Source organism: Perognathus longimembris, chromosome 3, assembly GCF_023159225.1.
Source record: "Perognathus longimembris pacificus isolate PPM17 chromosome 3, ASM2315922v1, whole genome shotgun sequence".
Lineage (NCBI taxonomy): Eukaryota > Metazoa > Chordata > Mammalia > Rodentia > Heteromyidae > Perognathus > Perognathus longimembris.
The window spans coordinates 111,157,444-111,182,617 of record NC_063163.1 but is presented as its reverse complement, the minus strand read 5'-3'; the positions used below and the strand labels follow the sequence as shown (position 1 = coordinate 111,182,617).

The 25,174-nt window shown below is 45.7% G+C and overlaps 2 protein-coding genes across 4 annotated transcripts in view; both read left to right on the top strand.

Moving 5' to 3' along the window:
* Positions 1 to 8,104, top strand: part of Exph5 (exophilin 5) — a 49,724-nt gene extending 41,620 nt beyond the window's left edge. For all 3 annotated transcript variants that reach the window (XM_048343788.1, XM_048343789.1, XM_048343790.1), the window contains 2 exons: positions 2,448 to 5,351; positions 5,382 to 8,104. In XM_048343788.1, the coding sequence (XP_048199745.1) occupies positions 2,448 to 5,351; positions 5,382 to 7,681 (5,204 nt within the window). In that variant the 3' untranslated portion in view covers positions 7,682 to 8,104. The remainder of the gene's footprint in view (positions 1 to 2,447; positions 5,352 to 5,381) is intronic.
* Positions 8,105 to 11,779: 3,675 nt separating this feature from the next.
* On the top strand, positions 11,780 to 23,967 carry Poglut3 (protein O-glucosyltransferase 3). The gene is made up of 8 exons (XM_048343791.1): positions 11,780 to 12,012; positions 13,679 to 13,876; positions 14,668 to 14,951; positions 16,617 to 16,833; positions 17,370 to 17,566; positions 18,821 to 19,015; positions 21,362 to 21,466; positions 23,361 to 23,967. The coding sequence occupies exons 1-8, from the start codon at positions 11,811 to 11,813 to the stop codon at positions 23,484 to 23,486; spliced, it is 1,524 nt and encodes a 507-aa protein (XP_048199748.1). The 5' UTR covers positions 11,780 to 11,810; the 3' UTR covers positions 23,487 to 23,967.
* Positions 23,968 to 25,174: the final 1,207 nt, after the last annotated feature.

The window sequence follows — 25,174 nt, the reverse complement described above, 5'->3', positions numbered from 1 at the left end:
TCAGTCTTTGGGGTGCTGGGATTACAGGCATGTACCACCACACCCAGCTCAGACTCTGGACTTGTGTTTGAAGTTTCCTTATCTGAAAAGGATCTTGATATGTGCTGTTGGCACTAACACTGAAAAACCTAATGGTTAAATATAACCCAATCCAATATTCTCAGATCAAGGGCTAGTAAATATATGAGCTGGTAATAATGTTTAATGTTTAACCTTAGGTAAAAAGGAAATACATCTAGATAGTTTGCTGTTTTTCCTAGACTTTTATTGCTCCCGATCAGGACATAAAGGCACTGTAATTGGAAATCTACTACTGATCAAACTATTAACTTTGTTGAGTAGATAATGATAAAAACTGAAACAGATTCTAAAAGTACCATGTGCACATGTATGTTATTATTCTATTACCATAGTTCCCCTTACATTGGTTATTCAAGGTCAAAATAAGCCTGGCCACTGGTTGGGAAAACCAACTAAAAACTAACAAATACCAACTTGGGATAACTAAATCCAATTTGCAAAGGTAATGAAATCCCCTCCATTTCTTGGTGACTGGCCAGCAAGCTGGTGAGAGAACCTTGATTAGACACTGGGTCTCGATAAAATGGTCCCTGGAGGACAGACAGAGGAAAATTTACTTTAAAAAAACCACAGAAATGGTGGGACAAAGGGTTAATAAATGCGTCAGTGATACACACTAGACACTATGTTGAAAATGAACAAGTTGTTGGGGTGGGGTGGGAGGGAAACAAAGGGAGGAAGTGAGGGACGGGGTGACACTGTTCAAAAAGAAATGTACTCATTACCTGACTTATGTAACAGTAACCCCTCTGCACCGCACCTTTACAATTCACAAAAAGAAGAAGTAGTCTCATTAGTGGCTGGTGGCTCACACTTGTGAGGAAGCTGAGATCTAAGAATCACAGTTCAAAGCCAACCCAGGCAGGAAACTCCGTGGGACTCTTACCTCCAGTTAACCACCAGAAAACCAGAAGTGGAGCTGTGGCTCAAAGTGGTAAAGCACTAGCCTTGAGCAAAAGCATGCAGCGACAGCACCCAGGCCCTGAGTTCAAACCCCATGACTGACCAAAAACAAAAATAAAAAATCTCATCCAACTGAATATATTTATATCCTGGATGGTAATACTAGAATTTTAGCTGTAATGCTGTTTTCTTAAGGCTACAGCTAAGAATCACACACTGTTGATGGCAATTTCCTGAGGCAAGCCATGATTGAATAGCAAGCTCATGACATGAAAGAACAGGACAGAAGGCTCTAGCTTAAAACTCCATTTGTCTAGTTACTCAATGGTAGTAGCTCTCATACTGAAATGCATATTATTGATCTCTTTTGTTACTAACCCGTGTCAGCATACCTCAGGCACACTAACAAAAATCATAATTAAAATTTGTTGTTGTTAGAAAAAAAGTAGCTTGTGGGGCGTAAATTTCACATCCCTCCTCCGCTTTTCCCGGGGAGACGCCAAGCCCCAAATTGTGAAGGACACTCGGCTCTGCTTCTCCCGCCAGCAGGAGAGGCGAAGCGTGTCCCTATCGGGCTAAGCTGGGCTGAGGTAGGATGCCGAGACCCCCTCCCCCGTCCCCCTCACGTATCAAGAGCAGACACGGGACAGAGATTCTGGGGAGCCAGTCTGATGTTCCACCAGACTCAAAGGGTTTTATTCAAGGGAGGGGTTAATATAACAGTAATGGCGGGCAGGAAGAGGAGGGACTAACTGGGTATTAACGATTGGCTAATGGGCTATCCATCAGGTGATGTCACAGAACTTCCTCTATGGGCGGAGACCACAGCCCCCCAAGGACCGGGTCTCTGGGGTCTCCGGTGCCATCACACACGTGGTGGAGATGGAAGGTGGGGCTGGTTTCCTGGAAGATGGGAGTGGCTAGCTTTCACACTGCCCCAGGGCGGGAAGGAAGGCAGCATCTCAGGACCGCCCTCTCCCCTTCAATGCCCAGCTGAATCCCCAACAGTAGCTTAATAAGTTTTGTAGTTTTACTTTAAGGTATACCTTTATAGGTCTTTGGAAGGTTTTGTTTTTAAGGAAAAAGCATGGAAGAAGAACTTGCATTACTATCTTATAAAATCTAGACTGTCATAAAAAATCAAAATGTCATCACATTTATGATAATATGATAAAAATAAGGTTTCTTGGGAGGTACTAGGCACTGTCCCTAAACTCTTTTGCTCAAGGCTAGTGCTCTACTACTTTGAACCAAAGTGCCACTTCCAGTTTTCTGATGGTTAATTGGAGCTAAGGGTCTCTTAGACTTGCCTACCCGGGCTGGGTTGAACTGCGATCTTCAGATCTCAGCCTCCTGAGTAGCTAGGATTACAGGCATGAGCCACTGAAGCCTGCTTTTCAACAACTCAAATGATGATTAAACTATAAAATTATGTACAAAAAATGATTCATCTTCTCCTTTAGTTTTAGATGACTTGGATAGCAAACTGGCTCAGGAGCAATCTATAAGCTCGGCGAATGCCAGCTATGCATCAAGCACACAGTCCGGCCATTCTTACTCCAGCAGGAACAGACCCAGAGGTATCACAGGAAGGCCCCAAAATCATTATCATGAAACTTCTAATATGTCCATCTATGACATCCTGAGACCGGGAACTCCTAGAGAAGGCTTTAAAACCTTTTCCCCTAGGACAAAGACGATTTATGATATGTACAGGACAAAGGAACCCAGAGGCTTAGAAGAAGATGGTGTGCAAAAGAACACATTTGGGAGCACTTCTCTGTGTTTTGACAGCAGGCAACGATTAGCCTCACCGGCCTTGGGGCATTTCACGGCAAGAAGCTTGCATTTTCCAACCCCGACCGAGAACAGGAATCGAGTTGCACCTGCAAGCTACCAGCAGAGCCCCAAAAGAACTCCTTTATCATCTATCATATGGAATCGGTCAGATTTTTCCAGAGACAAACAGAGGCAGGAAGAGTTCTATAGAGCCCCCTCACCCATGGAAATTGACCCTGCTGGCCAGGGTATGGATCCCCACTGTCTTCAGAACAGGAGACACGAATGGTTCCATTCCCAGAATGCTTATCAAAACACATGTGTGAACGATCCCCTGGAGACTGCCATGAGTCCTGACATCTTTGAGAACTCAGAGAACATGCCATTTTACCATCAGGACAACCCCTTCGCTAGGTCTTTCTTTAGCAATGCCTTTAGACAAAGCAGAGAGCACAGATTTGGACAAAGTTCTTTTTGGGGCCAACAGGAAAATCATTATTCCCATTGGCCTGACTTCCATCAGGATAGGAACCCATTCAGTTCTTCCCACAGAGACTTGGAAATGTTTCCCTTTGAAGCAAATGTTCAAGGCACCAGTGTTCCTTCGCAACACTGGAGAGCATTTTCTCCAGTTTACAGGAGCCAAGAAAACCCCCATCCCTGGCAGTGTGGTTTTCAGATGCCACCCTTGGAGAACATGGAGCTATCACACATGAATGAGAACCAACAGACTCCTTATTTTGGCACACCAACTGTTGGCTCTCTTTCTGGTTTGAATCGTCCCATGGAACCTAGTGGGTTGGAATATCAAATGGGCAGTTTTCCTGAACACATGCAGAGAAATGAAGAACCCTATGCATTTGGAATGGACCAGAATCAAGCACCTTCATTCAGAACTTCCTTCTTCCAGATTCCTGATGACAAAAGGAATTCTCAGAATCCCAACTTTCCCAATTCCACAGTCATTCTACACAATGTCATTCCTGATAAGCCGGACTCCCTTCCAGGAAGGTGTCACTCAACAGCTACTGGGACCAACAGCCATGCACTTGATTCCCTGCCTCTGGCTGAAACGCAGCCCAGGAGCTCAGTCACAGAAATGAATGAGAAAGGCATGAATAACTCTCTTTCCCAACACAAACAACTAAGCAAGTCAGACCAGACCAATATGACAGAGATTCCCCCAGCTATTTCACAGACAGCGATCTCAAACCCTTCAACTGATTTTCAAAATTCCCTCTCCCAGGATTCAGTCAAAAATGATAGATCTGGTTTAAATTTACCTAGCATAGAAAGTTCCCAAAGGTCACCCAGAATCTTTTCGAGGAAAAATGCCTCCCCAATGTGTATGTCAGAAGGAGATACATCCAATGAACTTAAAGGGAACAGGAAAGTTGACTCTGCAGCTTTCCTTCCTTTCCTTCAGAAAAGCACAACGCCACTCTCTTTCCCCAGCCCAAATCCAAGTTGCCACAAAACACTGGCCATAAGTAATGAAGACATTTCCAGCATTAGTAAGAATAGCCAGCAGTGCTCTGAACCTACTGATAATCAAAACACACAGGCTTCCCAGGAGCCTTCTATTGTGGACACTGAAGTTGAACAATACCCCACCCCTCATTCCACCAACTGCAGCAATAGGCCATGTGATTCGTCAGCTCTACCATCAGGGGCGCCACCCAATTCCTCACCATCGAATTATTCTTTCTGTGACACTCCTGTGAGCTCTTCTACTACTATGGTCTCCACAAGAAGCCCTTCAAACAATGGTTCATTTCTAGGAGAAAATGAAGAAACAGACACTGCTGGCACAAAGCAGAATAACCAGTCTGCTATTTTAAGCCCCTCAGAAACCCCAAAGAGCATAGCTGGTCATGTGCCTCTCTATGAGGATGTGGTTGACTTTGTCAAAGGCCGTTCCCATTCTCCTTTCAGAAATGGAAAGGGTCGGGGACATGTAAGACACCGTATATCCTGTATTGAAAAGTTAAGCCAAACAGCGCGGTGTTCAGTACCCCCCAGTGCAGACAGCTCCCCCACAGAACACCAAAACAGTCCCAAAGCTTCGGAGCTGAACACCATTTATTGCACTTTGCCGAGAAAAACGGCCAGTTTTCTCATCAATAGCGGGCAGCCAGAAGGTAAGGTAAGGGCCACATCCATTAGGCATGGCCCACTTCCATTCCAAGTTAAAAAGACCGGGCCAGATTCAGTGAAGAGGCACGAGTCAAACAAACGTGACTTTCCCCAGTCAATGCGTGAATGTTCCCAAGTGGTTTCCGACTCCATCCCCATGGCATCGGAAGCCACAGAGAGGATGGGAAAGGTGAGACCCATCCGCTCAGCTTCCGTGAGGAAAGGACCACTCCCATTCCTCGTGGGCCGATCTATGTCATGTCCTTCAGAGAAGCCATGTGCCCCGACTGCAAGCCAAGAAACAAACAACTCACCGGTCACAGACACAGATGCTTCTCTTGCGACGTCCAAGACCAGAGAGAGACTCTTTTCTTCACTAGAAACAAGCTCATCTTTTAGAGATAATTCTTTTACCCAATCACCCCACCCAAAGGAACTCTCCCAAGAAAGCACTGAAAGGAACAGGGAGATGGCTGCCCCTGGGACAGGAGAAGAAAACCCTTTACCATTTTGTGCACACACTGCCCCCAAAGAAAATAAGAACACATTACATAAATTTAAAACTACGAGTATGTTTTCAGTTTCTGGGAACGAAGATAATGTAAAATGTCTTGAAGTGGTTTCAGTATATTATACTCTACCAAGGAAAGCCAGCAAAAAGTTCTGTAATCTCCTTCAACAGTATGCACAAAATATGAATTCGCTAACGGAATCTCTGCAAGTGGAGACAGAGGCATCTCCTAGTGCTTTAGGAGAGAAGCTAAAGGATTCTACACAAGAGCAATCAAGTTCACCTTCCCTATATCTAAAGATGCCACTCAGCTCTACCGTTGAAAATGTGGCTGACATCAAACTGCCAGATTGGGGACCCTCTGAACCTATGCTAGAAGAAATGGCTCCTGTTTCTCTTCATAAAGAAGAATCCAAGTCCAAAGAGATCTTGCAAGGTGACTTAGCTAAAACACCTTCAGGTGATTGTTTACAAAGCAGGAAAAAAAGAGGGAGAACATTACAAAGTGAACCCTTCTGCATCTCTTTAATACAACAGGAGGAAAATACCACAGCAGAAAACCCAGAAAATGGCCAAGAATCCATTCAAGCAGAAAATGGTGGACCCTTTAGTAGTCTACCAGCCCATTCGGAAGATAATGGTGAAAGTTCCCAAACCAGAAGTTCTGGGGAGTCTGAGGGTAGTGGTGTAGCCAGTGCAAGGTGGAGTCCGGAAAGTCACCCAGCCCCAGCTGCAGAGGACAGCTCCAGTGAGCCACATGCTGGGGAACTCGGAGGGGACATTGGAACAGATCATCCAAAAATGACTGAGAACATTCCTGCTGACGCAGAAAGCCAAGCCTTGGCTCTAACTTCAGCATCACAGACATTACGGCGTGAGGAGACTGACTCGGGTAAACCAGATTCTGGGAAGTCTGAACCCAGAGAATTACCCCAAGGAAACCAGGAGCTCCATCTAACAGAGATCAGAAAGGCTGGAGGTGAAAGGCACAAGTTGGCATGTCAAACATCACTCACTGAGGGGGATCGTGCAAATGACACCAATTGGGATGTCCCAGAAGGAGGAGAAGACAGATGTATCAAGCATAGATTGGCAGCCATGTCTAAAGCAAGCCGAAAATTCCCAAGTAACCATTTCAACTCCAAAAGACATGTAGCCACTATCTTCCCCCAAAGTGGAAATGAATCAGGCTTTGGTCTTTTATCTCTTGGTAGGCTGGAAGGCATTGTGCCATCTGCTAGGCCTGCGGTAAAGTCCACAGAATCTGTGGATGAAAACATTTTGAGTGACGAGGGAATGAACATGGAGGAAGCTGAGAGCCCGCTCCAGGTTACTAGCATAGCTAGCAGAGAAACTTCTAGTCACTCCTGCCATCAAAAGTCTAATGACATTTCACCACGACCCCAGCATGAGCTTCAGAATGTCTCTGAATCCCTGCCAAAGCATGAGAATTCTAAAGATGTCACAGTAGCCCAGCTTTTAGAAGAAGAGTCGGGGTCCACAGCCAAATTCACACCCACCGGCCTCAGAGAAGCTGACTTCTCTGATTATCAGAGGAGGCTCAGCCCCCCTTTCTCTCTGGAAACTGTGCAGAAATCTTTGATGAACCTTTCCCTGGCTACTTATCAGCAGCAACATAGGAGGCTAGTGTCCTCCGAATGGGAACCTGAACCACACCTCTATCGTTCTAAGAGTTTAAAAAGCATCCATGTGCAGGGTGACCTAGACACAAGTCAGCCTCCCAAAGTCAGGGGGCGCCATTTTTCTGAAAGCAACTCTATTGACAATGTCCTGAGTCCACTGACCTTAGGGAATGACTTTGCTAACTACAGTGGGTACAATCGGAGGTTCAAATCTTTTTCTGAACTTCCTTCCTGTGATGAGAATGAAAATTGGGCTTTGTGTAGCAACCACAGGGCAAAAACAGGCCTCAAGTCCGCCTCATCTATCTCTAGACCCATTGATTATGGGATTTTTGGAAAAGAACAACAGTTGGCTTTCTTGGAGAATGTAAAGAGGTCTCTCACCCAAGGAAGATTATGGAAACCAAGTTTCCTTAAGAACCCCGGGTTCCTGAAAGATAGTGTATGCAATCTTTCCAACTCATCCCAGAAAGAGACCTCGAGCTCCAGCTCGCCAGAAGATGGATCGTGTCCCATTGAGCCACTCAATATCTATGAAGAAGACCCCGTGGAGTCAGATTGGGACACAGACACAACCACAGATGACGAGTACTACCTAGATGAAAAGGACAAAGAGTCAGAACTGTGAGGTGTTAAAAAAAATAATCACTGCAGAATGCATTGCAGTTTTTTTTTTCCCCATTTCAACCAATAGTATTTTATAGGATCAGAGACACATAGGCATCATGCCTTTGTGTTCCTCTCAAGAATATCCTCCTTTGGTCTCACTGTGTGCAAGTGCCCTGTATAATTAATCATGTCTTGGTGTACTTTAGACCTAGCTTTCCCATAAAAAAGAAAACAATGCATTGCTTGTTTGTACAAAAGCTCCTTAAATCTGTCTACTCTTTTAAACTTCAAACCCTCACCCATTTGAGCTCAAAGAAACAGGTCCTAGAACTTTAAATCAACTCTGCTGAGCCAGTTTAAATGTGCAGAGTAGGGCTAGGATGTAGCTCAGTGGCAAAGCACTTGCTAGCAAGTGCAATGTCCTGGGATTGATCACCAGTACCAAAAAAGAAAAGACAAAACAACAACAACAACTTTTTTTTGGCATAGTAAAGAATAACATTTCAGGCTGGAGGCATGGTTCAGCAGGAAAGCATTCACTAAGCAAGCATGAGGCCCTGAGTTCAAGCCCCAGTATTGCCAAACGTAGTATTTTATTATTCTTTGCTTAGTGCATGTTTGTGCATAGACCACTCCATTTAACATACATGATGATGTATGCTTCCTATGTTGAAATTACATAAAAGATACTCTGAGTTAATATCTTCATACGAAGAGTCCGATCAACTTGCAAGTCTTGCAGTAAGTTTTCTGGGCCTTCTAGTTTGCTACAAAGGTGGAATGAAGTTAGATTGTTTGTCAGTAAGTTTATGCTCAAACAACAGCAAAGTAAATGAAGGGCAAAATAACAGTTTCCAGAACTAGATTGCTCCGAAATCTATGGTCTGAAATCAAAGGTGATTAATGGCTAATGTTCACTTGTACTATTTGTCATATTTGCCTGTTGGTCTGGTTCAGGAACCAAGAAAAGTCATAAAAATAGCACTATCTACAGTTGTATACTTTTATAAAGCACTTCGTTAAAGAAGTCTAGCAAATTTCTATGTATTTTAACATACAAACTGCTGCTTTTTATTTTTTTTGGTTTAGCTATGTAATTTATGTCACTTTTATATTTACAACGTTTTCTAAAATTATTAATAAAATTGTGATTAAAATAACTGTAAATGGAATACATCACTAGGGAATCAATGCTATATGTACATTGCAAATTCTTAAACTAGTTAGATGTTAGACTGATATGTTCATAAATTTTGTACAGTTAAACTCATTTAAAATAAGGTTTGAGACTATTTGCATTTTTAGAGACTTCCATTGTAAATGCAATGATGCTAATAAAATCTTTACTGCTACTAACAAGGGTTTGGCTGGTGATATATTAAACAACCAAACAAATGAGGAAGTAAAAGCTATTTTGAAAAGGAGGTAAATATGAGTCCTGAAAGGGAAGAGACTAAATTAACTCTGGTTTTTGTTGGAAATTTCAATACTTTTGTAATATTAATAGCCAGAATATTAGAGAGGCTTTGTGGGCATAGACTTGCTTAGTGCTAACAAGTATTAATAAGTAGTAATGCTACAGAATGCCCCCATGTAAGCATATAGTGTCAATATGTAAATGTCTCACTTTTCCATGCAAATTGGTGAATGTATTCCCACCAGGGGCTCTTTGTGACAATGCTTCTGGAACAAACCACGAGCACTTTTGTTAAACCCCTCAGTCCTGTTCTCCAGATGTGGAATACGTTACAACTTAGCTTATGTGGAAATAAATGGCTTAAATGGAATGCTGTCTGGTTTGGTTTCTATTCCTATCCTCCCAGTGATTGCTTCTGCATATGAAAGAGTCAGGAGAACAAACAATGGGGCAAAAGGGCTCAGATGATTTGTTCTTCCTGGTTTCGTTTGGATGAGATTTGCCGGTTTCAGGCGAGACCAAGGAGTAGTTGTATCTTAGCAGGAAATATTCCCATAGTATGAGACTATTAGGAGTGCTAACGCTTAAAGCTTTGGCTCACAATCTAAAATTGACCCAAGCTGTAATACATGGAAGGGCAGGGACTGAGCGTCTATCCCTGACACCTTGTACAGCGCATGACATACATGAGTGCGGAATACATATTACCTGAGTAGTTAAAGCATTAAGCATTTTATAGGTTTTATATTTGTCTAGCCTTATGTGAATTATTTTATTAATGAATGAGGCAATTCCCCAAAAAGAGTTTATTATAAAGAAACAGCTGGCAGTCTGGGTGCAAAAGCTCACTCCTGTAACTCCAGCTACTTGGAAGGCTGAGGTAGGAAGCACATGGATACTACATAAAGAAATAGATAAATAGAAGAGAAAAAGACAGGTGCTCATGGCTCATGCCTGTCATCCTAGCTAATCAGGAGGCTGAGATCTGAGCCTCACGGTTCAAAGACAACCTGGGCAGATAAATCTGAGAGATTCTTAATTCCAATAACAAAGTCAGAATTGGCTGTATGGTTCAAAGGGTAGAATGGCAGCCTCGAATGCAAGAGCAAAAGGTCCTGAGTTCAAGCTCCAGTACAGGAGAGAAGAAGGAGGAGAGCGAGGAGGAAGAAGAGGAGGAAGAGGAGAGGGAAGAGGAAGAGGAGAAGGAGAACATGTTGGTAGAGACTTAATACAGCTAAACAAGAGTGATGAAATAATATGGCTTTCGTGATGGGTATTTAGGGGAAAAAATGGGTGTTACCTCAAGTGTTATATAATTCATTAGGTCATATTTTATTATTGCCTGAGATAAGCTTACCCCTCCGATGTTTTTTTTTGGGGGGGGGGGCAGAAACCAAGTCTGTTTGTTAGTGTGCACCAATGTGTTTTGTATTATTATTTTTTTAATGACAGCCTTCCATTTAAGCATGCAGACCCCAGGAATCAAAACTCATCAATGAACATAATAGACAAATAATGCTACACTTTAGCCCTGCAATTTACCAGATTTACTACCTATTCCTGATAATCCGCTACCGGACAAAGAACACTAACGTACAAAGAACACTGTTTACAACCTCTGCTTAGCATTCCTAAACTAGGTCAAGAGAACTGTGGGGAAGGGGTTTGCCCTGGTAAAAATCTGACCAGAGCAAACATGCTGGTGTTAACAGGGTTAAAGGCTGGAGTGCACACAGGGTCTGGGTCCGCCTTGTGTGTTGGAGACTGCCCATAGGGCGCACAAGCTCTGTTTCCTTTACTCACAGACTCGCTCAGCAAATAAAAAGGAAAAGCAATTACAAACTGGTTACCAAAGAGTGACCGACTGTGCTTTCAGGCTCTCCCGGCCCAGCCTCTGCCTATATCCAAGCTTCTAGATGGGAGGATGGGAGGATGGGGGGGTGGGGGGAACACACCAAGACCAAGCACCCAACTAGCATAGGAGGGTGCTGGAAATACCCGGTTCAAGGCAAGACCCAGATGTTGTCTTGTGCTGTCCCTAGGCCCAGCTCCTCACAGCAAACCCAGACCAAACTCAGTAAATACTGGGTCAAAGAGGGGAGGGTGGGAAGGGAAAGGGGGTGAGCAAAGGGGACCCCAGAAACAAAACCAGGTAATGGCAGAGAGCCCACAGAGCTTGTGTCTGGCTGTGTGGCTGGAGGGAGGGAGGAAGGGAAGGAGAGGAGGGAGGGAGGGAGGGAGGGAGGCCTTGGACCCCTGTAAAGTCAGCGGGCGTCCTAGCATGCAGGAAGCTCTCCCGTAGGGACACAGTGTCATTCCAGAGCAGTCGCCAGTGTGTCTGGGTCCGGGGGGGGGGGGGGGGGCGGGGTATTGCAGGGGATCAAGGCTCCAGCCCAGCCTAGGCAGAAAAGTGTGGAACTTCATCCACAAAATAACTAAACAGCAACAACACCAGCAAAACTCCAGCAAGCTGGGCGAGGGGGGGTGGGGGTGGGGGACAAGCCCGGTGGAATCACGGCCCGCCCTTTCCGTCTCCCGGGATCCAGGCAGCCCACCCCGCCCCGGTCCTGGGTGGGGCGTCCGTCCCCGCCCCGCCCCGGGCGCCCGGCGCGCGTCCGCGTTGCACGGGGAGGGCGGGGGCCGAGGCCCAGGCCCAGGCCCGCCCCGGGTGGGCCGGGATCCAGCCTGACCAGACCAGAGCCGGCCCTTTCCCCGCCGCCTCGGCCCGACCATGCGCCTCCGGCCGCCGGCCCTGCTGCTGCCGCTGCAGCTCGCCCTGCTGGTGGCCGCGGGCGCCCCGGGGGCACCGGTCAGCGCGCCCCGGAGCTTGGTGTGGGGGCCCGGGCTGCAGGCGGCCGTCGTCCTGCCCGTGCGCTACTTCTACCTGCAGGCGGTCGACACCGAGGGCCGCAACCTCACGCGATCGCCCCCAGGTAGCGCGGACCCCACCACCACCACCCCCTTCTCGCGGTGCACCAACCCGCGGGCCCCCGCTCGGGTCGCCCTTCCCCGGGTCGGCGCAGCCTCTCTTCCCGCCTCCGCCACGCCCCGAGGGAGGGCGTTGGGTGAATGAATGGCTGGCTCGGGCCTTGGGCCGAGGATTGCGGGGAGTGGAATGCGGGGTGTGGCCCCGGTGGGCGGGGGCCCTTCCGCCGGTGACTGGATGCGGGTCTGGGCGGCCCGCCGGGGACCCCCGCACCCACTCTCCGGGCCGGGAGTGGAATCGCGTGGGACGGCACTGCCCCGGCCCGGCGGCCCTGACCTCGGGCTCCTGCACTGGACATGCCGGGGCCGTTTTGCGGGGCACATTTTCTTTTTTCCCTTCTTAGGATTAAAGCAGATCATGGGAGATCTGGTCCCCCCTCCCCTCCCCAACCCCTGACCCCGCTGGGACCTCCTTCCAAACTAAAGTAATAATATTAACCGTTATTATTATGTGTGTGCGCTGGGATTTGAACTCAGAGCTTGGACGCTGTACCTGAGCTTTTTTGTCTCAAGGCTAGCACTCTGTCACTAGAACCACAGCTCCACTGCCGGCTTTTCTTGGTGGTTAATTAGAAACCAGTGTCATGGACTTTCCCGCCCCGGGTGGCGGCTGGCTTTGAACTTCTGTCCTCAGAGCTGAGCTTCAGGAGTAGCTAGGATCACAGGCGTGGCTCCTGAGCCTAGCTACCCTCGCAGGTCCTTTAGGAAGCACTGTGGCAACTCCTTTTGACTTGTCCTGCCGGTTTCAAGTTGTTGCTAGTCAGCATTTCCTAATGCACGTCTTTAGGGCTCCCACCCATTGGCACTGTTTTCATCAGGAAATAGTCAGAATAACTTGGTGTTGCCTCTGCGCTTGCAGGTCCTGCTAAGTACTTCCATTTGCCTTCGGGCAGTGGGCTTCTGCTTCAGGACCCTGGGTTGGGATGGGGTTAATTAGGGTAATTAGATATCAAGATGGTACATAAAAAGCATTCTTACCTTTTACAAGGAGAAAGCTGAGTTACTCTAGGGGTCTTGTCATGGTTGAGAGTTTGTAGATTTCTAGCTACTGAATGTTATTCAAAGAAGAGGGGAAAAAATCAAATAGGCAGAAAGTTAATTTCTTCCTTGCTTTTTTAATCAATTTTGTTACTTCAACAAATCTGTAGGGACTGGGAATATGGCTCAGTGCTAGAGTGCTTACCTAGCATGCACAAAGCTATGGGTTCACTTCCTCAGAACCATGGAAACAGAAAAGACCAGGAATGGTAGGCTGTGGCTCAAGTGGTAGAGTGCTAGCCTTGAGCAAAAGCAGCTCAGGGACAGTGCCTAGGCTCTGAGTTCAAACCCCAGGACTGGCAAAAAGAAAGGAAGGAAGGAGGGAGGGAGGGAGAAAAGAAAAAAAAAAATCTTTGTTGTGAATGACTGGTGATCCCATTGTTAAATCAGATCATTGACTTAAAGACCTAAGCCAGACCTGTAGCTCTGGCCTCAAAGATCTTACAAGTTGAAATAATTCTTGCTTTCCATCAATACTAAAGGGAAAAACAACTTCAGTCTAGAGATCGTTGGCCAATCATTGAGACATAAAAATCATTAAGTAGTAAAGTTACCTCTCTATTTTTTTTTTTTCAGGTCAAACACTGTTCAGAGTAGCAGTCAAATCTCTTTCTTCTAAGGAGTTAGTCCGGATTCAGGTTCCTAAACTGTTGGATAGGAATGATGGAACATTTTTGGTGAGGTATAGACTACATGATACTGTCAACGCAGGGCTAAAGATAGAAGTCCTTTATGGAGATGAACATGTGGCTCAATCTCCCTATATTCTGAAAGGTAAGTGGTTATTAATAATGTATCAAAGTTAGGCCACCGGGGAGGTCCCAAGACTTTCCAAATGGGTGATAATGACTTGAAACCCAGTTCAACAAAGTAAACATTGTAAATACACTGGAAATCTCCATCTAATTTGACTTTTTTGGTTTGGGGGTTTTTTGCTTTGTTTTTTTTGGCCAGTCCTATGGCTTGAGCACTCACTGTCCTTGAGCTCCTTTTGCTCAAGGCTAGTGCTCTATCACTGAGCCACAGCTCCACTTCCAGTTTTCTGGAGGTTAACTGGAGATAAGAGCCTCCCAGCCTTTTCTTCCCAGGACTGGCTTTGATCCACGATCCTCAGATCTCAGCCTCTTAAGCAGCTAGGATTACAGGCATGAGCCACCAGTGCCAGGCTTAGTTCATCTTTTCTTCTGCAGTGCCAACTTGTCCTTCATCCCATTGGATGCACTTCTCATCTCTGGATTTTGTCTTCTTGAGCTTGTTTTCAGAGATGCAGCCGAGTTACCTGGAACTAGTTTGATTCTTCCATTATACTTTTATCACTCATGGGATGGGATTGGAGCCAGGTTTAATCTAGAGCTAATTATCCCTCACTAGGAAGTGTGCCCTTCTGCAGATTCTCACTACACCCCAAGAATTTTGTGACTGCAGTTACCAGCATAGCCGATTTTGCCCCCAGGGCAGTTTTTCTCTGGAGAGTGGCAGAATTGAGCAAGAGGTCCTTCCTCCTTGCTCCCATGGGGCAGAAGCAGCTCTAGGTGGCGCTTGTCCTGACTGTGTGCCTTCCCCAGGTCCCGTGTACCATGAGTACTGCATTTGCCCAGAAGACCCTGCGGCCTGGCAGGAAATTCTTTCCTGTCCACCTGAGGAGCCACAGATTGCAGAAGATTTTGCTTCCTTCCCTAGCATCGATCTGCAGCAGATGCTACACGAAGTCCCCAAAAGGTTTGGGGAAGAGAGAGGTGCTGTTGTTCACTACACGATTCTCAATAACCACCTTTACCGACGCTCGCTAGGGAAATACACGGATTTCAAAATGTTCTCTGATGAGATTTTGCTCTCCCTGGCAAGAAAGGTATGAAAATGAATGAACGGAACCCCCAAATAGTGCAGTTCAATTACTTAGTGGTAACATGGAAGGGCTTAGAACTATAATAGCAAAGGATGAAAATGGGTTTCAAGCTGAGACGTTACTGCTTGAGTGTCCATAAGACCTCTAACCTGTGAGACCTTCTCTTTCTTTTTTTTTAATTCTTTTATATATATATATTTTTTTATTATCAAGCTGAATTACAGAGAGGTTACAATTTCATACATTAGGCATTGGATACATTTCTTGTACTGTTTGTTGAATTCTTTGGGGTTCTTGTTATGTTACCCCTTTCCTCCCTTTATTGCTGTTATTTATTTATTTATTTATTGGCAAGTCCTGGAGCTTGGACTCAGGGCCTGAGCACTGTCCCTGGCTTCTTTTTGCTCAAGGCTAGCACTCTCCACTTGAGCCACAGCGCCACTTCTGGCCGTTTTCTGTATATGTGGTGCTGAGGAATCGAACCCAGGGCTTCATGTATAGGAGGCGAGCACTCTTGCCACTAGGCCATATCCCCAGCCCCTCTTTCTTATAAATTTTAAATTAAATGGCTTGAATCACCATCCCAGGAAGGTGAACCATATGGGGCACTCGCGTAGTTTCTGTGAATGCTTAAATCGTTCCAGCCTTTGAGTCTTTAATTTCCCTGGCTTGTCAAGCACTAATGGCTCACTGTTGGCTTATAATCCTAGCTACTCAGGAGGCTGAGATCTGAGAATTGAGGGTCAAAGCCAGCCAGGGCAGGAAAGTCCATGAGACTCTTATCTCCAGTGAACCACCAGAAAACTGGAAGTGGTGGTGTGGCTCAAGTGGTAGAGTGCTAGCCTTGAGCTGAAGAGCTCAGGGAGAGTGCCCAGAGTTCAAACCCCACGACTGACAAAAATAAATAAATAAACAGCAAGTAAACAAGTAAATAAAGCAAGCCACTCATGTCCACTTCTATAATATCAATCACAGATGCCACCTATGACTTCCGGCTCAATTAATTCCCTGGGCAGGATCTTCCCCTGTTGGGATCTGGATGATCCCTTTCTCCCCCCACGGGGAGAATGGTAACCACAAACTCTATGAAAGAGCACTCAGCCTGGCCCTCCGCCAGCGGAAGGCCAAAGGCGTGCTCACATGGGCAAGCGCTAAGTTGGGGACGGGTTGCTGAAGCTTCCCCTCCCCCCAGTCCCCCCACATGTTACCGAGGGCGGAGGCGAAAAGGAAGGCATCAGGGACACGCTGCGGTGGTGGGATGCGTCTCAAAGACTTTAATATGGAAGGGCACTTATATAGAGGTAATGGCGGGAAAGAAAGGGGGCTGGCCAAAGGGTCAGTCATAGGCTAGGGGGTCACGTTCATCAAGTGACATCACGAAACTTCCCTTTGTGGGCGGGACAACCCCATCATGGTGGCACGCACGTGTTCACCTCCCAAGGGGTGGAGGCCAGAAGGTGGGAGGGACTTCTATTGTCCCAAGGCTGGTGGAAGGGCAGCCTTTCCCAGGCCATAATAATCCCCAACATTCCCCTGGGATTTGCTGACTGGCCCATGATTGATAGGCATCCTTGTCCTTTCTCCCTGATCGAATTAGTGGTCAGCTACCATCAAGGACCGGAGCCTGAGACACTCCAAGCACTGATGTTTGTATTTTTGCTTACTCAGGTCCTCCTACCGGATTTGGAATTTTACATTAATCTTGGAGATTGGCCCTTGGAGCATCGGAAGGTTAAGGAATCCCCAGGACCTCTGGCTATCATTTCCTGGTGTGGTTCTTTAGATTCCAGAGACCTTATCCTTCCAACCTATGACATCACCCACTCTACCCTAGAAGCCATGAGGGGTGTGACGAATGACCTCCTCTCCATTCAAGGACATACGGGTAAGTTCATGTTCCTTCTCTAGGAAAACTACATAGCAGTGAAAAAGGTGAAGGGAATATTCCATTGGAGACAGTAAATATGTGCATTTAAATAACCATTCTTATTTTTCAACCTTGGAGAAAGAAAAACCCTTGGGGTTAGGGGTATAGTACAGTAGTACATTGCTCAGTCTAGCATCTCCAAGGCCCTGAGTTCAGTCCCCAGCCTTATGAGGGGGGGAGGGGAGGGGAGGGAAGGGGAGGGGAGGGGAAAGCCATGATCCCCACATCCCAGCCCCCTGAGAGCTAGGATTATAGGCGTGAGCCACCAGTGCCTGACAGGTGCATTCTTTAATATAGTAAATAAAAGCATTGCTTTTGCAAGTATCTCTGACCAACTGAGACAATCCCATAATCTTTGAGAAACGGTTAGTACTTGACAGAATGGATTGGTGGTAAAAGAGCATTAACATCTTCAATGACAGTGGGGAATTAAAATAGTTACCAAATGAAAATGTCACCTTCATAATCCATCTTTTATGGCCTCAAACCTCTAGGGCCTTCCTGGATCAACAAAACAGAGAAAGCTTTCTTCCGAGGTAGAGATAGCCGGGAGGAGAGGCTGCAGTTGGTACAGCTGTCCAAAGAAAATCCACAGCTAGTGGACGCAGGAATTACAGGATATTTCTTTTTCCAAGAGAAAGAAAAGGAACTGGGAAAAGCCAAGTTGATGGGGTTCTTTGATTTTTTTAAGGTATGCATTTGAGACTTCCTGCGTGGCTATAATGTAGTAAACTTGTGTTCATGATCCATTCATGTTCCAGGTCTACCAGCTAGATGGATTTTAGGCATATTTCTTCTGCCTGATAAACTGACAGGTCCTTTCACACTTTATCAGACTCAGGGAAAATATTCACTGTGGTTGCTTTGGTGGTGGTTGTTCAATTTGTCCACCTAGTCACTCCAAACTAAGTTTCATGTCTAAAATATAGTTAAAAGGGTGAACCTGAGGTTTGGGTTTATTTATTTCTCTTGGGATCTGTGTTGTTGTACTAAACCTGGGAGCATAAATGTCTTCTACATGAAGGGATCTCATATGACTTTGGTAAATAAAAAGAGTTCAGGAAAACAGGAGCTGGAGTTGGACATTAAGTCCTGCCGATGCCATGAACTATGAGACCTCCATCTCTCCAGATGCAGATGGTGCCTGCCCATCTCCTCAGAGCCTCCTGTGAGGCCCAAAGGAGATGGGGATGGGACCTGTGTGACACCTCTGATGTCTGCATAGGAAACAACTTGGCCTCCATTACTTAAGAAGGAATGGGCGTGGGTGTGGCCTAGTAGTGGACATTTGCAAAGCATGCATGTAAGGCCCTGGGTTTGAGTTCTAGCACTGAATAAAAAAACGTGCCGGGCACTGGTTGGTGGCTCATACCTGTAATCCTCACTACGCAGCAGGCTGAGATCTGAGGACTGTGGTTCAAAACCAGCCAGGGCAGGAAACTCTGTGAGGCTCTTTTGTTTTGGCCAGTCCTCGCCCTTGAACTCAGGGCCCGAGCACTGTCGCTGAGCTTCTTTTGCTCAAGGCTAGCACTCTACCTCTTGAGCCACAGCGCCACTTCCACTTTTTTTTTCCTGTTTATGTGGTACTGAGGAATTGAACCCAAGGCTTCATGCATGCTAGGCAAGCACTCTACCGTAAGCCACATTCCCAGCTCTCTGTGAGACTCCTATCTGCAGTGAACCACCCAACAAACTGAAAGAAGAGCTGTGTGGCTCGAGTGATAGAGCACTAGCCTTGAGCACAGAATTGCTCAGAGAGAGCATCCAGGCTCTGACTTCAAAGCCCTATCACACACACACACACACACACACACACACACACACACACACACACACACACAGAGTTCCTCTGTATCTAGTATTATAGTGCGGGTGAGAAGCAGAAGTAAAGCAGATGGCTGGAACGCGCCTGCCCCGTTCATGGTTGTATGTTGCAATCTCTCAGTACAAGTATCAGGTGAACGTGGATGGGACCGTGGCTGCATACAGGTTCCCGTATCTCATGCTGGGAGACAGCCTGGTTCTGAAGCAGGACTCGCCTTATTATGAGCATTTCTACACGGAACTGCAGCCCTGGAAGCATTATGTTCCAGTGAAAAGAAATCTCAGCGACTTACTAGAGAAAATTCAATGGGCCAAGGTATGTTCCCCATTCTTTCCATCTGTATTTTATCCCAAGTTCCAGTATGGGTGAGCTGAGTTCCACCATAGGCCATTCAAATGACACAATGGAATCAGATGAAATGTGAACTTCTGATGTTCTGCCTTCCTTGAATTATCTAAAGAATCAACAGAATCATTTCAACATTGGAAGTACAGCGTTACACTGAATATAGATTTTTCTAAATGAATTACTATGTGTACATGCACACACAGATGTACATACGAAATGCAACATACAAGTTGAAAAGAGCAGAATTAAAGGATTTTATGTATAAGGAAATAATTAGGACTATTATGTGATATTTTTTCCCCTCACATAGAATAAAAGCCCCAGTTCTTCACCAATGCAGGTAGCCCAACATCCCAAGTTAATGATAAAATAGGAGTTCCTTTTTAAAAAAATATAGCTGGGGGCTGGGGATATAGCCTAGTGGCAAGAGTGCCTGCCTCGGATACACGAGGCCCTAGGATCGATTCCCCAGCACCACATATACAGAAAACGGCCAGAAGCGGCGCTGTGGCTCAAGTGGCAGAGTGCTAGCCTTGAGCAGGAAGAAGCCAGGGACAGTGCTCAGGCCCTGAGTCCAAGGCCCAGGACTGGCCAAAAAAAAAAAAATATATATATATATATATAGCTGGGTGCCAATGGCTCACCTCTGTAATTTTAGCTATTTTGGTGGCCTCTGAGATCTGAGGGTTGTAGTTCAAAGCCTGCACAGGCAGACAATTCTGAGACGCTGATCTCCAATAAACTTCCCCCCAAAATGTCAACCAACTGGAGTTGTGATGGCTCAAATAGTAGAAGGCTAGCCATAAGCTCTGAGTACAAGCCCCAAGACAGACAGACAGACAGACACACACACACACACACACACACACACACACACACACACACACACGAAAAGTATTAAAAAGCTGTTGAGTTTTATTATGAGCCTATAAAATTTTATCCTTCCATTCAAAGACTTGATTCTCTTTTTAAGTTTCTGAGAAGCAATATTTGGTTATGGGAAGAACTAAGCAGAATTGTTTTGGGGATCCTTTATGATACCCCCAGTTGCCAGCAAATGGCTTTTTCTCTTGGCAGTGTGGTAGGCCTATTTTCTGAACATGTAATTAGGCATGCTGCCTGTGCCTTTAGCACAGCCAGTGGGTCCAAAGGAGTCAATGTTTCATAATTACAGCAACAATGTCATCTTTCATCAGGACCACTTTATAACAAAAGTTCTTGGCTCGGATGGCACATTTTAAATGAAACGTATACCCCACCTATAATCCTAGCTACTTGGAAGTTTGAGATCTGAGGATTACAGTTCAAAGTCAGCCTGGACAGATAAATCTGAGAGTCTCTCATCTCCAATTAGCCAGCAAAGTAACAAGTGGAGGTGCGGTTTAGGTGATAGAATGCCAGCCTTGAGCTAAAAAAGCCGAGAGAGCACAAGGCTCTGCATTGGCACAAAAAATAATATAATGAAGAAAGAAAGCAAAGAAGGAGAAGTAGAGAGAAAGAAGAATTTTTTATTTTTTATTTTTATTTTATTTTTTGCCAGTCCTGGGCCTTGGGGACTCAGGACCTGAGCACTGTCCCTGGCTTCTTTTTGCTCAAGGCTAGCACTCTACCTCTTGAGCCACAGCACCACTTCCGGCTTTTTCTGTTTATGTGGTACTGAGGAATCGAACCCAGGGCTTCATGTATGCTAGGCAAGCACTCTACCACTAAGCCACATTCCCAGCCCAGAAAGAAGCTTTTTAAAGGATATTTATTCTTTTCTTTCTTTTTTTGTGCCAGTCCTTGGCTTGAGCTCGGGGCCTAGGTGTTGCCTCTGAGCTTTTTGTTCAAGGCTAGCACTTTACCACTTGAGCCACAGCTCTACTTCAAGCTTTTTGGTGGTTAAGTAGAGATAAGAATCTTGTAGACTTTACTGCCTGGGCTGGCTTTGAACTATGATTACGTGTCAGCCTCCTGAATAGCTATAATTATAGGCATGAGCCACCAGTGCCCAGCTTAAAGGATGTTTTACCATGAAAATTGATTCGTTGACTTTTAAGGAAAAAAGACTAGGCTGGGACACCTGACAATCCCCAAGCTTTCCTCCTATGCTAGAACGCAGGAAACAGTCGCCATAAAGGCAGCATTGTCCCACTGTGGGACATCTCAGCGATGACTCTTCCCAAAGCATCGTTCACAAGTTGTATTTCCATCATGATCTCTCTCCTTCACATTCAACCCCACATCTGCCCTTCCTCCCCCTTGGGTGGATTTCTTTCTCAGCTGCAGGAGTAACTGCCATGCCTTTTTCTTTTTTTTTTTTTAACCTCTCAGGACAATGATGAAGAAGCAGAGAAGATTGCGAAAGCAGGGCAGGCGGCTGCCCGGAAGCTGCTGCAGCCGCACCGACTTTACTGCTACTACTACAGAGTACTGCAGGTCAGTGCAGGGTGCCTGTCCTGCAGGCCTGGGACCATGTGCCTGGCCTTGCTGCCTTCTTCCTTGCTTCCTGAGGGGATCAGAGTCAGTCTGTGGAACTCTGGCTTAGCCAGGGCCTCTTGTCTGCTCATCTGTGTTCTAGCTCCTCCCTCCCTCCCTCCCTCCCTCCCTCCCTCCCTTCCTCCCTCTTTCCCTCTCTTCCTTCCTCTCTTCCTTCCTTCCTTCCTTCCTTCCTTCTTTCCTTCCTCCCTCCCTTCCTTCCTTTTCCCCTCCCTCCCTGCCTTCCTTACTTTCTTTGTCTAAGACCAGGACTTGAACTTGGTACCACATGCTTTTGCTGGCACTCTACCAACAGAGCCACACTTCCAACCCTGGCTTTGTTCTTTCTCTGGAGCCATGATTCCAACCCGGTTAGTCCAACCCGGTTAGCATCAGCTTCTTTTCTGGGGGGTAGAAATGAAAGTGAATGTCCTCCTGTGCCTCTCCTCCTAGATGGGTTCTGTCCTCTTGCCTGGATTGCCTTTAGTTGTAATAGCAGGAGTGCCTACCCCTGAAATAATAATTAGGATCAGCTGTTAGAGTACCACTGTTCTGTCAGGTTTGCTTGGCTTGCTGGGAATACACAGCTAAATGTTTACAGAACCAATGAAGTGAAATAACAAACGCACAAGAATAGTTCAGGCAGTGGCCAAGATAGAACATTTCATAAGCCTGTTGCCACTTAAAAAAATGAATATGGGGGCTGCTTATGGTAGGTCATGCTTATAATCCTAGCTACTTGAGAAATGGAGATTGGGAAGATCAGGGTTCAAGACCAGTCCAGGCAAAAATGTCAGTAAAACCCCAAATCAACCAATAAGCTAGGAATGGTGGTACGTGTTTATCCTCCCAGCTTCATGGAAAGAATAGGTATAGGAATCTGAGACTGGCCCTTGCAAAAAGAAAAAAGCGAGAGAGAGAGAGAGAGAGAGAGACCCTGCCTGAAAAATAACTAAAGCAAAACAGGGCTGAGGGTGGTAGAATGCTTGCCTATGGAGCACAAGGCCTTGAATTCAAAACCAAAGGCCACCAAAATAATAAATCTAGACCTAAAGGGAAGGAAGTATGTGATTATCTACTTCATCTTAATTGCTTTTCATCTTGGTTTGCTGATTTAAATATTCAGCATATTAACTGTCCATTTAACAAATTGAGGAGGCAAATTTGTTTGTTTCACATAGGGACATTTGGCTTGGTGTCTTTTTTTTTTTTTTTTTTTGGCCAGTCCTGGGGCTTGAACTCAGGCCTGGGCACTGTCCCTGAGTTTCTTTTGCTCAACACCAGCATTCTACCACTTGAGCCACAACAATTCTACTTCTGACTTTTTTTTTTTTTTTGCTGGCTAGTTGGAAACGAGCGTCTCATAGGCTTTCCTGCCCCAACTAACTCTAACCTGCAATCCTCAGATCTCAGCTTCCTGAGTAGGATTACAGGCATGAGCCACCAGTGCCTGACTTGTGAAATTAAATTATAACTGTAGTTCATAATGACAGTGTGGCAACATTTCATAATCTGGCAAGGAACTCAAATCCACAATTATATGAGTAAAAAGTGCTTCTTCAGAAAGAGACACCAAATGCTGGGAATGTGGCTTAGTGGTAGAGTGCTTGCCTAGCATGCATGAAGCCCTGGATTCCATTCCTCAGTACCACATAAATAGAAAAAGCCAGAAATGGCGCTGTGGCTCAAGTAGTAGAATGCTAGCCCAGGACTGACACCAAAGGGGGAAAAAAAAGTAATGTTGGGACCAAAATAAACCAGAGCTTTGGTTTTAAAGTGAAACATAATGACTGGAGGTAGGGTAGGGGAGAGGTCTGGAGAGCCAATCACACAGTGGATTTCAAACACATTTCAGAAATATGCAGAGTGCCAGTCCAGCAAACCTGAGATCCGTGATGGAATGGAACTTGTTCCTCAGCCGGATGACAACACATCCATCTGCCAGTGCCCTAGGAAAAGGCCCTCGAGGGAAGAGCTTTAAGGCAGCCTGTATTCACACTCCAGCTATTCCTGGAAGGGACAACTCAATAAAGATGCTAAGCTGTGGGAAGAAAAAAAGAAATGTGGAAGAATCTGGGTACGATGGTGCATCCTTGTAAGCCCAGCATTGGGGAGGCTGAGGCAGGAGGATTGTGAGTTGGAGGCCAGCCAGGGCTATAAAGAATAGCCTATCTCAAGAAAACAACCTGGAGACAGGAGGCTCTCCCAGTGGACCAGTTCTCTTGGTGCCCATAACATGAATGGATGTAACAGTCTTTCAGCAAGTATTATTCGGTATGTTTGGACATTGATTTCTTTTGAGGCAAAACTGACAGATCATGCTTGAAAAAGAAGAGTTATCCAGCTGGGCACCAGTGGCTCATGCATGTAATCCTAGCAACTCAGGAGGCTGTGAACTGAGGATCCTGGTTCAAAGCTAGCCTGGGCAGGAAAGTCTGTGTAACTTTTATCTCCAATTAACCACCAGAAAAACAGAAATGGCACTGTGGCTCAAAGTGGTAGAGCACTAGCTTTGAGTGAAAAAGCTCAGGTACAGCACCCAATCCTTGAGTTCAAGCCCCACAACAGACACACACATACACACCCCAAAAAAGAAGCTATCCACACTCCCAAGGTAAAAAGACTTACTCCACTAATTGAAATACTTAATCTTGAAAATACAATTGCCATTTGGTCCTGTCTTTTCTGAAGAATGGTAAGAACACACAAGATCTTTTTTCTTTTCACTAGAAAAAGCCAAACTAAACTTCATGGTCAAGACAAGCATCTGATCCGCTCTTTAAATCTACAGTGTGCAAAGGTGAAATAAAGGACTGGTTGTCCGGAGACCCTCATGACCACATACTTTCTTACATACTTTGCACATAAACTTTGAAGCCTGTCAAACCTGAGATGATGGAAAGAAAGGTTCTCCCCACTCCCCCTACAGACCATATGTTCTGATGACTGTTAGATATCTGCTAGAAACACTTTACATATTTCATTATTTTATTTTAGTCTGTCATGGAGTTTGAACTCAGGGCCTGGGTGCTGTCCCTGAGCTCTTTTGCTCAAAGCTAGCATGCTGTTACTTTGAGCCACAGCTCCACTTCTGGTTTTCTGGTGGTTAACTGGAGGTAAGATGCCTTATCGACTTTTCTGCCCAGGCTGGCTTTGAACCATGATCCTTAGATCTCAACCTCCTGAGTAGCTTGTATTACAGGCACGAACCACTAGTACCTGGCTAGTTTACATCTAATATCACCTGAGGTCAAAAGGCTGTAATATTTGAAAGCAAGTTGAGACAGATCAAGAACCTTCAGGAAGTGGAACAGGAAGGAGATAAAAAAGGAGACGTGTTTGTTTTCTGTCCCTGTGTCTGAAAACCAGAGGAAAAAACATGCTAAAGGAGGAAGGGTTTGGTTGAACTTAGTCCATCCTGACCTCAAGGTTAGGTCAAGGTCAACTTGTCACCTGTTGGCTGGAAGGCCCATAAGAAGCTGAATTCGTCAGAACGAGCAGATGGCATATTCGTTTCCATAACACAGAAACACATTGAGGAGCATCATTAGGGTGTTGCCTGGATACTGATAAATGAACGAAGTGTGGGTAAACATTAGGAAAGAATGAGGTGGTTTCAATAGTGCTATCTTGGGAGATAGCCATGATTGTGTTTGTGAAAAGGAAGTT